Source organism: Bos mutus, chromosome 5 (genome assembly GCF_027580195.1).
Source record: "Bos mutus isolate GX-2022 chromosome 5, NWIPB_WYAK_1.1, whole genome shotgun sequence".
NCBI classification, from domain to species: Eukaryota; Metazoa; Chordata; class Mammalia; order Artiodactyla; family Bovidae; genus Bos; species Bos mutus.
Genome location: NC_091621.1, coordinates 74,310,494 through 74,326,072, shown reverse-complemented (window position 1 = coordinate 74,326,072; position 15,579 = coordinate 74,310,494). Strand labels below are relative to the sequence as shown.

Genomic DNA, 15,579 nt, shown 5'->3' with positions numbered 1-15,579 from the left:
AAAACAAATCCAAAATATTGATATTTGCACAAAGTCTCTTAAATCAAGGAATCATGAACCCATTGTAGCTCATAAGCCCTCATACATCCAACTGTCTTAAATATATTTCTGGTATTAAAAATGTATGCCATTTAAAATGGGTACTTTTGACTCATTTTGAAATTTTCTGTACTCATTTATTATAGTGGTGGGAGGTAAAAGTAATAAAAGTTTTCATTTTTAAACCTCACCTCTTTCTTCCTCAACTCTTGTTAGTGTTTATATTGCCCCTGAGAGTTGCATAAGAACAAAGGAGAGAGCATAGAAAGAAACACTGAATCCAGGAAACAAATACCCAGCAAAACTCTTCATCTTAGAATTCAGAAATGGGATTTTAACTTATCTTAGAATTTGAAAGTGGGATAATTGTCATACAAATGTACATTTATGAGTTTATTAGACTTAAAAGTGAAATAATATTTTTCCTATCAGTCATAAATCTAACTTGACTGCTTATCTTGACAATGAAGCCTAGCTTTGAAAATCAGGTTATTTGTAGGCACTTTCTAGAAATATAATTATGCAAGTCATAGTTTTGACAATAATAAAAAGCACTTTGAGGTTTTATATTGATAAAAGTATATTTAAATTAATAATATTTCAATTTTGCCAAAGTTATATCAGGTGATTCTAAGTAGAAGAATAGCAATTAGTAACCATTTATAAGTGCCTTTTTTGCAATGTTTCTAGACAATGAGAACGAGAATGACTAATAACTAATCCAAATCCTTTTGCAATTGACCTAGTTCCCAGTGGTGTGCTTTCAGTAGAATTAAGAAAGTCATACTTGATTCATCAGCTGATAGGTAATTAAGCTGCAGTATTCTTGCCTGGAGAACCCAATGGACAGAGGAGCCTGGCGGGCTGCAGTCCATGCAGTCGAAAAGAGCTGGACACAACTGAAGCAACTAAGCACAGCACAGCACAGGTAATTAAAATTCTTTTTCAATGATGATTACAATGTGACCTTTGGCTTTTAACTTAGATAATTAAATATTCAAATGATGATATTATAACAGAACTTCTTGTGTTTTTTTCCTATTTTAGAAAAATATTTATTTTATTTGGTTGCACTGGATCTTAGTTGCAGCATGTGGGATCTTAGTTCCCTGACCAGGGATGGAATCTGGGCCCCCTGTATTGGGAGCATGGAGTCTTAGCCACCAGGCCACCAAGGAAGACCTCTATCTCTCTTTATGTGAACAAGACTTCTTGGTGCTTGCATCTATAGAATAAGTAGAATAGGAATAGTATAGAATAGAAATATAGGAGAGTAGAACATAGGAGAATAGAAAACATAGCAAGAGGATAGGTGAGATGTGTGTCAATCTAGCAGTAAGTCATATTCATCCAAGGACACATGATCCGATTGGAGGACCCAGATGGATGGAATATACAATTAATTTCATTTTTTAGAAATGACTTTCAAACAAAATTTTTCTTGTGTTTAATATTATTGAAATTATAGTAGCTATATATAGTTTTGATAAAGAATATGTTGACCATACTTATAATGATAGCTTGATCTAGAAAAATCTATTACTACTCAGAACTGGATAGGTACAAGAACGTCTTTTATAGTTTTGATTATCTTTAGTTTCAGAAATGTATGATAGAGTGATCTTTAAAATATATTGAAGCAGTACTTCACCAGTGGTCCAGTGGTTAAGACTTCACATTCTAACGCAGGGGTGCAGGTTCAATCCCAGGCCAGGGAGCTAAGATCCCACACGTCTTGAGGCCAGAAAAATGTATAAAACAGAAGTAATATTATAAAAAATTCAATAAAGACTTTAAAAATGATCCACATCAAAAAAAAATCTTTTAAAAAATAAAATATATTGAAGCATAAAATAACAAGGTAAAATTATGTGGGAAATAAGAATGGAAATACAAGATTTAACAGAAACAAGAATGATGCTAAAATTTCCAACTTTTAAAAGAATAGATCATGTTGTTTTAAATGGATAATGGTAGGCAATAAATGACTGCAGTATTTACATTTCACTGAATACATTTTCAAAATGGTATTTCACTTTATTTTTAAAATATCAGTATTTATATTTTTTGTTATCTTACTCATAATGAGAAGTTTTAGAAGCTAAGCATGTGTGAAAGGTTACATGCTTAATAAAATTCTTTTGGGAATATAAGGAGGAAAAAGATTGAAGACCACAAAAATATGTAATATAAGCATTAGCAGAGAATGTAGAGAACATACTGTTTATGCTCTATGATAAACATTTTAAATGTATCTACTATCATTTTCAATTAAAAATCACAACAATAAAGTTTTATAATACTTCAGATTTATTCTTCTACTCTAGAAATTTAAACTGTAATGGTGATTTTGCTTCATCAAAATGCAGATTTTTATACTTAGTCATTAGGCATTTGGCCAAAGTAAGGGATTGGTATATATCCAAAAAAGTACAATTATGCCTATGAAAAGTTACTTGGAGCCTTCTTAAAAATCATTTATTATCTATTGTAAATTACTTTATTCCATATTAAGCTGGCAGAGAATGAAGATATTTATTTATGGCAGTGTAGGAATGCAGGATGGAAATGGAAAGAGCATAGTTTCTAATGAGAAAAGAAACCAAATGAAGCTAAAGCATTTTATCTTCATTCAGCAAGCATTTGCCAGGTACCAAGGCCTCACACAATGTATTATTACAGTTTATTTAACCTAGCATTATATCACTAATAGTTTATTATCATCATTGGAATTATATTTTTTAAATTAATCTTTATTGGAGTGTAGTTGATTCATAATGTTGTCTTAGTTTCTGTTTACAGCAAAAGTGAATCAATTTTACATATACATATATCCACTCTTTTAGATTTTTTTTCCCCTCATGGATCATTACAGAGTACTGAGTAGAGTTCCCTGTGCTACACTGTGGGTTCTTATTAGTACCTATTTTATATACAGTAGTGTGTATGTCGATCCCAATTTCCCAGTTGATCCCTTCCCCCTCCCCCTGTGCTGTCCCCCTTGGTAACTTTGTTTTCTACATCTGTGATTCTATTTCTGTTTTGTAAATGAGTTCATTTGTACCATCTTTTTAAAGATTCTAAAGGTTATTTTCTTAGAAGATAAAATTAATTGATTGGCTTTATATTCTAGACGTTAAATGAACTAAGAAACTATAATAATGTATTACATGGGTTCATTTTATTTATAAATAAGTAAAAAGATAGCTATAAAAAGTGAAAACTAAGCTTTCAAACAATGGAGAGATTATCTTTATATTTATTTTGTTTAAAATTCTGGGATAAATTTTCCTTTGTTTCGTTAATGAACTCTATCGGTTGACACTCAGGGAATGTGTGCTGTTCCCTGGACTTCCAGGAAAAGATCTGTGTTATGTATTTACATAAGTAGCTCTTAATTTCATCAAATCATATCATTTATTTTGATTTATTTTCTTAAAGATGTTTAAAGTTGCTGATTAATGACCACAACTAATGTAGTCTCAACATGCTATTTTTCATGCCCTTTGAAAATCTGAGCAAGTGGATTGAAGTGATCTGCAATTGATTTTTTTATACTGGAAGTAGTTAATATGTTACAAAAATAAATGGTTGGCCGTTTACTTTCACTACCCATCAGGTAAAATAAAAACCAGGGATTCTGGAATAAGAACAGAGTTCAAGGAATCAAAGACTCAGACTCCCATTCTTTCCTGTTCCTCTCTACACCATGAGGGGACATCAACTGCCTAATCCAGTCTTGATTCTGCTTTTCTTGCTCCTTCCCAGAGATGCTTCAGCTACCTCCAAACCGTAAGCAACATTTCCAGAAAATTCTATTCCCCTCCTCTCTCCCATTCTGTTATCCATTTCTTGATGTCTGCCTTTTTATTTCCTAATTCTCTATGAAATTATCTGCTGTTGAAAAGCATTGAAAAATGATTACCACAGGTGGTAAAAGGTATACTCCAGGTCCAGAAAACTCAGAGACACAAGGTAATAATATTTGTGAAATATTTGTGAAGCAAATATTCCATCATCCAAGATGATGGAATTCTACAATATTCACCAAATAAAAATATATAATTCCTACCAAAAAAAGAGATAAATTCTTTATTGGCTAATGAAAAAGGCTGCAGTGTCTTGTCTTTGTCATTGCAAAGTGACATAGTATCTTTGTCTCCTCCAAGTCATGGGTTCCCAAGATGGATGAGACCTAAAGACAAGCCAGGATTTGTGTGTTAAGTCACTCAATCTTTCACCAAATCTTTAAAGGCTAGCATTAGACTTTGAGAACATACAGATCAACAAAATGTGGGCTGTGACCTCAGTACCTCATAGTATAAAAGAGAGAGAGAGAGAGATGGTGCACAGAGAATGAAATAAAATGCAAAAACAGAACCAGGATTCTGTGGGAATTGTTGTTGTTCAGTTGCTAAGTTGTATCCAACTCTGCGACCCCATGGACTGTAGCCCGCCAACGTCCTCTGTCCAAGGGGATTTCCAGGAAAGAATACTGGACTGGGTTGCCATTTCCTCCTCCAGGGGATCTTCCTGGATCAGGGAACAAACCCTCATCTCCTGAGTCACTAGGGAAGCCCTCTGTGGGAATACTGACAAATAATACCTAACTCCTCATGGGAACATATATAAAGGAAGGGGCATCACCAAAGTCTACATAAGGAAGTTGTTTTTGAGATGAGTCTTATGAAGCAAATAGAAGTTTTCCAGCTAGACCAGGACACTTCAGATAGACCGACAAGCATGAGCCACCAGAGCATCACAGAGTTCAGTATTTTGGGCTTTTCTAAATGATAGATAAACAGCAACAGAGGGATGATATTTTCTTCTGGGTGTACGTGGTAACACATCTGATGATTAGCCTAGTTTGTCTTCTATCTGCAGAGAGTGGAAGAAAGAAAAGAGCTAAGGTTGCATCCGAAACAGTATTGAAAATAGATTCAGTTCCTCTCCATGAATTTTTACCTCTTTAATGTTTCCTGAAACAAAGTGACCTCTGATACCATCATACGAAACCCAAGACCACATACAGACAGATTCTCTTACTGGTTGCAATAATAATTAATTAATTAATAATATCATTTGTTAATAAATTAAATGGAGAAGGAAATGGCAAAGTGTTTTGAGAGGACTGTTGACATATAACTGAGAATTAAAGTTGTATTAAAGTGTACAACACACAGATATATTGTGAAAGGATTTTCCCCATTGACCTAACTAATCTATTACATAGATTAATCTAATGATTTATCTAGCACATCTGTCTCTCAGCTATCTACTTTTGAGGGAGAGGTAAGAACATTTAATTTCTGATCTCTGAGCAAATTGCAGTTACATAATACAGTTATCAGCCATAGTCACCATGTTAGATATTATATCTTCAGCTCTTATTACCTCATAAATGACAGTGTATGCCCTTTTACCAACATATTCCTGTTTCCTTCTACCTCCCAGCCATTGGAAAGCACTTTTCTACTCTATGTTTCTAAGTTTGACTTTAAAAAAAAAAGATTCCTCATGTAAGTGATACCAGGCATAATTGTCTTTCTCTGGTTTATTTCACCTAGCACTGTGCCCTCAAGGGCCATCTATGTTGTCACAAAGGGCAGAATTTCCTCCTTTTTTTAAGGTCGAATACTATTCGTGTATGTGTTTGTATGTGTGATCACATTTTCTTGGTTCATTGAAAATTTCTAATTTAGAAAATTACCTCTATCCAAAATGTATAACAACTTATGGAGTGCTTATCCATAGCTTACAAATAGGTTTACTAATGTGGAAATAGTAAATTTCCACAATACTGGAGAAATGTATGGGTGTTTTAACTTGGTAGGGGGGTTCTGAGTTTCTGAGGTCTATACTCCTTGCCACTCCTGCTGAAATTTAACTTGGTTCTGTGACTGATGAAGATAGCAAAGATTATCTAGAAAACAACCACAATAACCCCTCCATGGCTGACCCAGACCCCTCTTCTCCACAGGCAGTACCTGGTGCTGGTCCCATCACAGCTGTATGCTGGTGTTCCTGAGAAGGTCTGTGTCCTGCTGAATCACCTGAATGAGACAGTGGCATTGACAGTAACTCTGGAATATGAGACGGAGGGCAGGAATCTCCTCACAGACCTGGAGGCGAAAAACTCCTTCTACTGCAGCTCCTTCACGGTCAGCATTCCTCCTCGGGGGAAGGAAAATCATTACAGAGAGAGCACATTAGTTGATGCCTTAGGTTCTGACCCCCAACAATTAAAAAATGTCAGCTTGGTGCTCTGTGATGACCTTGATGGGTGGGATAGGGGTGGGAGGGAGGTCCAAGAGAGAGGGGATATATGTATGTATATAGTTGATTAACTTTGTTGCCCAACAGAAACTAACACAACATCATCAAGCAATTATACTCCAATAAAAAATAAAATACAAAAAAGAAAAATGAGGAGTACAGAGTGAATTTCAAACAAGTCTAAAGATAAAATTTCTACTGAATATACTTTCATAATATTTACAAACAGAACTGGTACAATATACAAAAGATAACAATGGTTATAAGAAGGATTTTGTTTGTTCTTAAAGCAAACTTTGAAGGTAAATCATATTCATGCCTTTATAGATATAAACACAGATTCATAAAGTTTAGTGACTTATCTAAGTTCTCCCAGATGGTTGACGGTTAATGTACTGTCCTTGTAACCTTTTACTAACTTAAAGTATTAAAAAGTTAATCATACCAGCTTACTACCAATGATAATATACAGTGCTACTTTTGACTGTTAGAAAATAAATTTTAAAAATTATTTTAATACTACCATATTACTGTCAAAATGAGAACTTGTTATTTCCTTCATTGTCATGACTAGTTGAAGAATTACTTCATTTTTATTGCAATGACATTTCTCCTTTAATCAATTTAATAAATTGCTGCCTTCATGTTACACACTCATATTAATCTATAAAGCAGGGCACATTCCATTTGACCCTGAAAAAATGAAAGCGAAAGTATCTGTTTCTCAGTCATGTCCAGCTGACTCTTTGTGACCCTGTGGTCTGTAGCCCACCAGGCTCCTCTGTCCATGGAATCTCCAGGCAAGAATCTTAGAGTGGATAGCCATTCCCTTCTCCAGGAGATCTTCCTGACCCAGGGATCAAACCTGTGTCTCCTGCATTGCAGGTGGATTCTTTACCGTCTGAACCACCAAGGAAGCCTAACCCTTACTAATTCCCATGGGACTAACTAGAGAAATGAGAAAGTCACAAAAGCTGAGACCCTCAGAAGTGGATCTGGACAGATTCTTCAGCTCATTTCTGTTTTACAGATTCCGGATTCTTTTCCCTTCGCATTCATAACCGTGCAGGTGCAAGGACCAACCCAGAACTTCATAAAGAAGAAGCCAATATACATTACAAAAGCAGAAAGCCTAGTCTTTGTCCAGACAGACAAACCCATCTACAAGCCAGGACAAACAGGTATAAGGAACTAAACAAGCAAAGGCAATCTGAAGGGTTGGAGGTGTAGTTCTCTGTTACCTTTTGGAAATCCTGGCACATTGTTATTTGTGTTACCACCCTGAATTTCCATTGGCGGCTTTCATGAGAAAAATCTCTGTGTTTCAGTGCAATTCCGCATTTTCTCTGTGGATGTCAACTTTCACCCTTTGAATGAAACGGTAAGTCTCATAGCAATGGCTATTTTGTTGTTGTTCAGTCGCCAAGTTGTGTCTGACTCTTTGCAACCCCATGAACTGCCTCACACCTGCTTCCCTGTCCTGCACTAACTCCCAGAGTTTGCTCAAGTTCATGTCCTTTGAGTAAGTGATGCTATCTAACCATCTCCTACTCTGTCGCCCTCTTCTCCTTTGCCTTCCATCTTCCCCAGCAGTAAGACTGGCAGAAAAAAAAAAAAAAGCCAAAATGTAAAATCTGTTCTTTGGAGAACCTGAGACCAATATGAGATACTTAAACCTACCACAGAAAGTTCTCCAAAGCATATGGCTACTGGAGGATAAGGGAGATAAGTTCATCAACTACATTCTTAAAGTTAATTAAATATTTGGTTGAAATTATCTCCTTAAAGACTCAATTATTCTAAAATAATTCTCTCTTAAGAGAAATGGAGAATTTGTCACAGATGAAAGTCAGCTGCCAAATAAAACTCATTATTTGGACCTTTTTACACAAATCTAGGTTACATTACTTCATAAAAGGAAATCATGATTTCTTTTCTGTTTGTTCTTTTTTTTAAGAATTTTTTTTCCATCTCTTAAAAAAAAAAATTTATCCATGTTTGGTTATGCTAGGTCTTTGTTGCTGCTCAGACTTTTCTGTAGTTGTGGAGAGCGGGGGCTGCTCTCTAGCCGCAGTGCACAGGCGTCTCATTGCGGTGCTTCTCTTGTTGCAGAGCACAGGCTTTAAGGTGCATGCGCTTAGTAGTTATGGTTCCCAGGCTCTAGAGCACAGACTCAATAGTTGGTGCACACAGGTTTAGTTGCCTCACAGCATGTGGGATCTTCCCAAATAAGGGATTGCAACTGTCGCCTTCACTGGCAGGTGGATTCTTTACCACTGAGCCATCAGGGAAGCCCCCATCATTTCTTCAGAGACTACGTCCCAGACCGAACATATGAAGTGTTATGACTCAAACAGGGCCGCATTTCCTCATCCAGACAAGAACTGAATAGGCTCAACTTCCTTCTGGTCCAAATACTGTTTTAATGCTGGTGTCACAGTTTTGTCTTTCTATACGCTGTCTCACATTCACCCTATTTGTTTTCTTTTCAGTTCCTGGTGGTTTATATTGAGGTAGGTAATATCTTGTGTCTCTCTCTTGGGATGAGGCCTCACTGTGAGTTATATTAACTTTCCTCTTTCCACTTTCTCCTTCCCCACTGCCACTTCTTCAGAACTAAATAAATACTGTTTTCCCTGTCTCTCATAAATCCTGGGGAGAGTGGATAAGATGTCAATGAAATAACAAAATACCCTGAGATGATGCAACGTAGTGGCTCTTCCAATATTTCTGACTGAGATAGTATGCATAATCACAAAAAGAGGTACTATCACCTGTCATATCTCAGCTGGGCAAGTTGCCCTTTTCTAGTCTAGAATTCTTAGAAACCTTTGCCAATACCTCTGGTGCCAATTTACCAACCAGCTAATTAGCCTGCTTCCCATGTCATCCTCCCTGAAAAGCTGTTCTACTCAAAACTATATATTTCAATTGCTTCAATATACTTGTGATGCTTTTACATATAGAACCCCAAAAGGAACCGGATTTTCCAATGGCCCAGTTTCAAATTGCAAGGGGGACTCAGTCAGCTCTCTTTCCCACTCTCAGTGGAGCCCGCACTGGGTCCCTACAAGGTGGTACTGCTGAAGGAGCCTGGGAAAAGAATAGAGCACTCTTTTGAAGTGGATGAATACGGTAAGAATTCTACACACGTCAAACACATGTATGACATTAAAGAATACAAGATTGGATCATTTTTATATGTAGTGACAAGCAAAAATCTAGCATATAACAATCAAAAAGTAGCAAGAATTTTTATTTATCTAAATATTTGCCAAACACTTCATGCACTATCTCATTAAATCCTTACAATAGCCCTCTGAGGCAGATACTATACCATCTCTATTTTACAAATGAGTATATTGATACTAGAGAAGTGAAAAATTTACCAAAATAATGGAGCCAAGAGGCATAAGAGATTTTAATAGTTCCAACTGACCCTATTCAAACATAAATTATTAACCAATATATTGTGTTATCTACATGCATCTCTTGATCTATATCTTATAACAGGATGTATTTTCTGGGATTGCATCCTTGCTGTCTGTAACCTACATGTAATTTACGCTAATAATAGTTCTCAGACATTGAAACCATCTTATTAGTTATCAATTATGTAGAATTTCTAATGTAAGTTAAATACATCATGCTGTGGATAAGGAGTTGTTGTTGTTCTACTGCTAAGTCATGTCCAACTCTTTGTAACCCAATGGACTGCAGCATGCCAGGCTTCCCTGTCCTTCATTATCTCCTGGAGCTCACTCAGACTCAAGTCCATGGAGTCAGTCATGCCATCCAACTATCTCATCCTATGCCTGCTCTTATCCTCCTGTCCTCAATCTTTCCCAGCATCACAGCCTTTTCCAATGAGTCAGCTCTTCACATCAGGTAGACAAAGCATTGCAGTTTCAGCTTCAGCATCAGTCCTTCCAATGAATATTCAGGTTTGATTTCTTTTAGGACAGACTGATTTGATCTCCTTGCTGTCCAGGGACTCTCAAGAGTCTTCTCTAATACCACAGTTTGAAAGCATCAGTGCTTCCATGCTCAGCCTTCTTTATGGTCCAACTCTCAAACCCATACATGACTACTGGAAATACCATAGCTTTGACTATACAGGCCTTTGTCAGCAAAGTGATGTCTCTGCTTTTTAATACACTATCTAGGTTTTTCATAGCTTTTCTTCTAAGGAGCAAGCAGCTTTTAATTTCATGGCTACAGTCACCATCTGAAGTGATTTTGAAGCCCAAAAATATAAAATCTGCCACTATTTCCACGTTTTCTCCATCTGTTTGCCATGAATAGGAGACTTATCACAAAAACAGGATTCTCCAGTCTCACCAGAACTGCCATGAGAATTATGGAACAGGGATTAACTATAGGAACGACTAACCTTATATACAACTGTGTGGGAGAGGCTGGAAAAGTCAGAGTCCCGCAGGAGGAGTTGGTGGATCTGAGGAAATCACTAACCAGGCCTCCTGAAGCAAGGTTGAGGATGTACAGATCAGAACTTACAAGGGCACATTCAGATTCCAGAGTGGACCACTGAGGGAAACTGGCAGAAGAATCAATGGGAGGATGTTAGCTCTCCCTCCTCCCACTTTGTATTTCTATAACCAGGTGTCTGGTAGTGGGCCCAGGGTCTCTGTGAGGCAGCAGGGTTAGAAGTTGGGAAGAAGAGCTAGAACAGACAGAGAAAAAAATAAGGACAAACTGAAAGTTTCTGGCCCATCTGTACCTGTGACCATGTCTAATCATCAGATCAGATCAGTGACTCATACGTGTCCAACTCTTTGCGACCCCATGAATCGCAGCATGCCAGGCCTCCCTGTCAATCACCAACTCCTGGAGTTCACTCAGACTCACGTCCATCGAGTCAGTGATGCCATCCAGCCATCTCATCCTCTGTCGTCCCCTTCTCCTCTTGCCCCCAGTCCCTCCCAGCATCAGAGTGTTTTGCAATGAGTCAACTCTTCGCATGAGGTGGCCAAAGTACTGCAGTTTCAGCTTTAGCATCATTCCTTCCAAAGAAATCCCAGGGCTGATCTCCTTCAGAATGGACTGGTTGGATCTCCTTGCAGTCCAAGGGACTCTCGAGAGTCTTCTCCAACACCACAGGTCAAAAGCATCAATTCTTTGGCGCTCAGCCTTCTTCACAGTCCAACTCTCACATCCATACATGACCACAGGAAAAATCATAGCCTTGACTAGATGAATCTTTGTTGGCAAAGTAATGTCTCTGCTTTTGAATATGCTATCTAGGTTGGTCATAACTTTCCTTCCAAGGAGTAAGCTTCTTTTAATTTCATGGCTGCAGTCACCATCTGCAGTGATTTTGGAGCCCAAAAAAATAAAGTCTGGCACTGTTTCCCCATCTATTTCCCATGAAGTGATGGGACCGGATGCCATGATCTTCGTTTTCTGTATGTTGAGCTTTAAGCCAACTTTTTCATTCTCCATTTTCACTTTCATCAAGAGGCTTTTTAGTTCCTCTTCACTTTCTGCCATAAGGGTGGTGTCATCTGCATATCTGAGGTTATTGATATTTCTCCCGGCAATCTTGATTCCAGCTTGTGTTTCTTCCAGTCCAGCCTTTCTCATGATGTACTCTGCATATAAGTTAAATAAACAGGGTGACAATATACAACCTTGATGAACTCCTTTTCCTATTTGGAATCAGTCTGTTGTTCCATGTCCAGTTCTAACTGTTGCTTCCTGATCTGCATACAAATTTCTCAAGAGGCAGATCAGGTGGTCTGGTATTCCCATGTCTTTCAGAATTTTCCACAGTTTATTGTGATCCACACAGTCAAAGGCTTTGGCATAGTCAATAAAGCAGAAATAGATGTTTTTCTGGAACTCTCTTGCTTTTTCCATGATCCAGTGGATGTTGGCAATTTGATCTCTGGTTCCTCTGCCTTTTCTAAAATCAGCTTGAACATCAGGAAGTTCACGGTTCACATATTGCTGAAGCCTGGCTTGGAGAATTTTGAGCATTACTTTACTAGCGTGTGAGATGAGTGCAATTGTGTGGTAGTTTGAACATTCTTTGGCATTGCCTTTCTTTGGGATTGGAATGAAAACTGACCTTTTCCAGTCCTGTGGCCACTGCTGAGTTTTCCAAATGTGCTGGCATATTGAGTGCAGCACTTTCACAGCATCATCTTTCAGGATTTGGAATAGCTCAACTGGAATTCCATCACCTCCACTAGCTTTTTTCGTAGTGATGCTTTCTAAGGCCCACTTGACTTCACATTCAAGGATGTCTGGCTCTAGGTCAGTGATCACACCATCATGATTATCTGGGTTGTGAAGATCTTTTTTGTACAGTTCTTCTGTGTATTCTTGCCATCTCATCTTAATATCTTCTGCTTCTGTTAGGTCCATACCATTTCTGTCCTTTATCGAGCCCATCTTTGCATGAAATGTTCCCTTGGTATCTCTGATTTTCTTGAAGAGATCCCTAGTCTTTCCCATTCTGTTGTTTTCCTCTATTTCTTTGCATTGATCGCTGAAGGCTTTCTTATCTCTTCTTGCTATTCTTTGGAACTCTGCATTCAGATGTTTATATCTTTCCTTTTCTCCTTTGCTTTTCACTTTTCTTTTCACAGCTGTTTTTAAGGCTTCCCCAGACAGCCATTTTGATTTTTTGCATTTCTTTTCCATGGTGATGGTCTTGATCCCTGTCTCCTGTACAATGTCACGAACCTCCATCCATAGTTCATCAGGCACTCTATCTATCAGATCTAGGCCCTTAAATCTATTTCTCACTTCCACTGTATAATCATAAGGGATTTGATTTAGGTCATACCTGAATGGTCTAGTGGTTTTCCCTACTTTCTTCAATTTAAGTCTGAATTTGGCAATTAGGAGTTCATGGTCTGAGCCACAGTCAGCTCCTGGTCTTGTTTTTGCTGACTGTATAGAGCTTCTCCATTTTGGCTGCAAAGAATATAATCAATCTGATTTCGGTGTTGACCATCTGGTGATGTCCTTCTGTAAGGTCTTCTCTTGTGTTGTTGGAAGAGGGTGTTTGTTATGACCAGTGCATTTTCTTGGCAAAACTCTATTAGTCTTTGCCCTGCTTCATTCCGTATTCCAAGCCCAAATTTGCCCGTTACTCCAAGTGTTTCTTGACTTCCTAATTTTGCATTCCAGTCCGCTATAATGAAAAGGACATCTTTTTGGGGTGTTAGTTCTAAAAGGTCTTGTAGGTCTTCATAGAACTGTTCAACTTCAGCTTCTTCCACGTTACTGGTTGGGGCATAGACTTGGATTACTGTGATATTGAATGGTTTGCCTTGGAAACGAACAGAGATCATTCTGTCGTTTTTGAGATTGCATCTAAGTACTGCATTTCAGACTCTTTTGTTGACCATGATGGCCACTCCATTTCTTCTGAGGGATTCCTGCCTGCAGTAGTAGATATAATGGTCATCTGAATTAAATTCACCCATTCCAGTCCATTTCAGTTCGCTGATTCCTAGAATGTCGACATTCACTCTTGCCATCTCTTGTTTGACACTTCCAATTTGCCTTGATTCAGGGACCTGACATTCCAGGTTCCTATGCAATATTGTCTAATCATGGTGACCTTCAGAGACTAATGGAGCTGTTTCCCTCTCACCTTTGAAATCTTGGACAAATTCTGAGGAGAGTCTAGGAACTATAATACCAGCCTAAGTTACCATGGTGCTAACTGCCCATGGGTATGAATGGCATCTCTTTTTTGCCAGTAGTGACCTGCTGCTCCTTATTGTAATTGAAATCACTTCATGTGACTCTTTGTTACAAGATTCTGTAATAGAATCATTACTAATACTCTTGCAAGACTTTCTGCCTGCTCTCACACTTGTTTTTTTTTTTTTTCTTTTATTGATAACAGTTTTGCCCAAATTTGAGGTCCAAGTGAAAATGCCCAAGAAGATTAGTTTCCTAGAGGATGAATTTGAGGTTTCTGTCTGCAGCCTGTGAGTTACATTTTTTATCTTATTTCTATTTCCCTACCCTGTTTGTATTGCACATAACGATTACTGGCCTTCCAACTGTTTTAATTAAAGAAGGAACAAGTCTCTCCAACTGTCTGAGCTTAGACCAAGGAGCAGGGGTGATAGCATGCAATATGTTTACTACTGTTAGTAAAATTATTAACTGAGCATTTAAAATGTGCCAGGCAATGTTCAAAATGCCTTGCACTTATTTGTGTTTTTGTTCTTACACTAACCTTGTGAGACGAGGATAATAATTCTCATTTTACAAATGAGGAAACTATAACATATAAAGAATAAACTAACTTGTTCAAGTTCCTGCAGACAATAAATGGCAGATTGGAATTTAAATCCAACAGTCTGGCTCCAGACCCTGAACCTTTCTCCATAATTCTATATTGCCTCGGCAAGTAACAAAAAAATACATATAGCTCCATGAAGCATTTCTATATCCCAGACACTGGGCTAAAGTGAACCCAAACCATCTAATTCTGGAGCCCATAGCTTCCATGTTATTCTATGTCTTATTATCTCCTATTTTGTATTGTCCCCAATTTTTTAAACTCTGGGAAGCTAGAAAGAAGTTAAGCAGACCCTCTATCTTAAATGCTGGATATATTAATATAGAATTAAAAATGCATGTCATTTAACTTTTTTGCAAGGTAGAAATAGAGATACAGACATAGAGAACAAATGTAGGGACACCAAAAGGGGAAAGGGGTGTGGGATGAATTGGGAGATTGGGATTGACATGTACACACTACTGATACTATGCATAAAATAGGTAACTAGTGAGAACATGCTGGTTAGTGCAGGAAACTCTACTCACTGCTCTGTGGTAACCTAAATGGTAAGGAAATCCAAAAAAGAGGGGATATATGTTTCTGTATAGCTGACTCACTTTGTTGTACAGCAGAAACTAACACAATATTGTAAAACAACTATACTCTGGTTTAATAAAATGAAATTTTAAAAAAGAAATAAACAAAATGCATGCTATTTATTTCTTCCCTGATTGCCTTTGGGCAATAAAGTCCCCTCCAGTTACATCAAGGAGGTTGGATTTACTGCTTGCTTTTAAAAACAACATGAAAAACATGTGTTTTCCTCCTTCTCACCAGCTTTGATGCTTCACATTTTTTCATCAGGGAGAAAGCCTTTTGCTTCAGATTTAAAGAGAAGATTCAACAAAGTGACTAAATTTAGTAAATAATGTATTACTTTATCAGCACGTATAAAAATTTGAAGGGGAGGAGACACTAAAAAGAGGAAG

The 15,579-nt window shown here is 37.6% G+C and overlaps 1 protein-coding gene across 1 annotated transcript in view; it reads left to right on the top strand.

The window, feature by feature from the left end:
* Positions 1 to 803: 803 nt before the first annotated feature.
* Positions 804 to 15,579, top strand: part of LOC102270397 (pregnancy zone protein-like) — a 60,690-nt gene continuing 45,914 nt past the window's right edge. The window contains exons 1-8 of the mRNA XM_070371048.1: positions 804 to 967; positions 3,659 to 3,831; positions 6,020 to 6,200; positions 7,346 to 7,496; positions 7,644 to 7,696; positions 8,808 to 8,828; positions 9,282 to 9,450; positions 14,204 to 14,288. Coding sequence (XP_070227149.1) covers positions 3,749 to 3,831; positions 6,020 to 6,200; positions 7,346 to 7,496; positions 7,644 to 7,696; positions 8,808 to 8,828; positions 9,282 to 9,450; positions 14,204 to 14,288 — 743 coding nt within the window. The 5' untranslated portion in view covers positions 804 to 967; positions 3,659 to 3,748. The remainder of the gene's footprint in view (positions 968 to 3,658; positions 3,832 to 6,019; positions 6,201 to 7,345; positions 7,497 to 7,643; positions 7,697 to 8,807; positions 8,829 to 9,281; positions 9,451 to 14,203; positions 14,289 to 15,579) is intronic.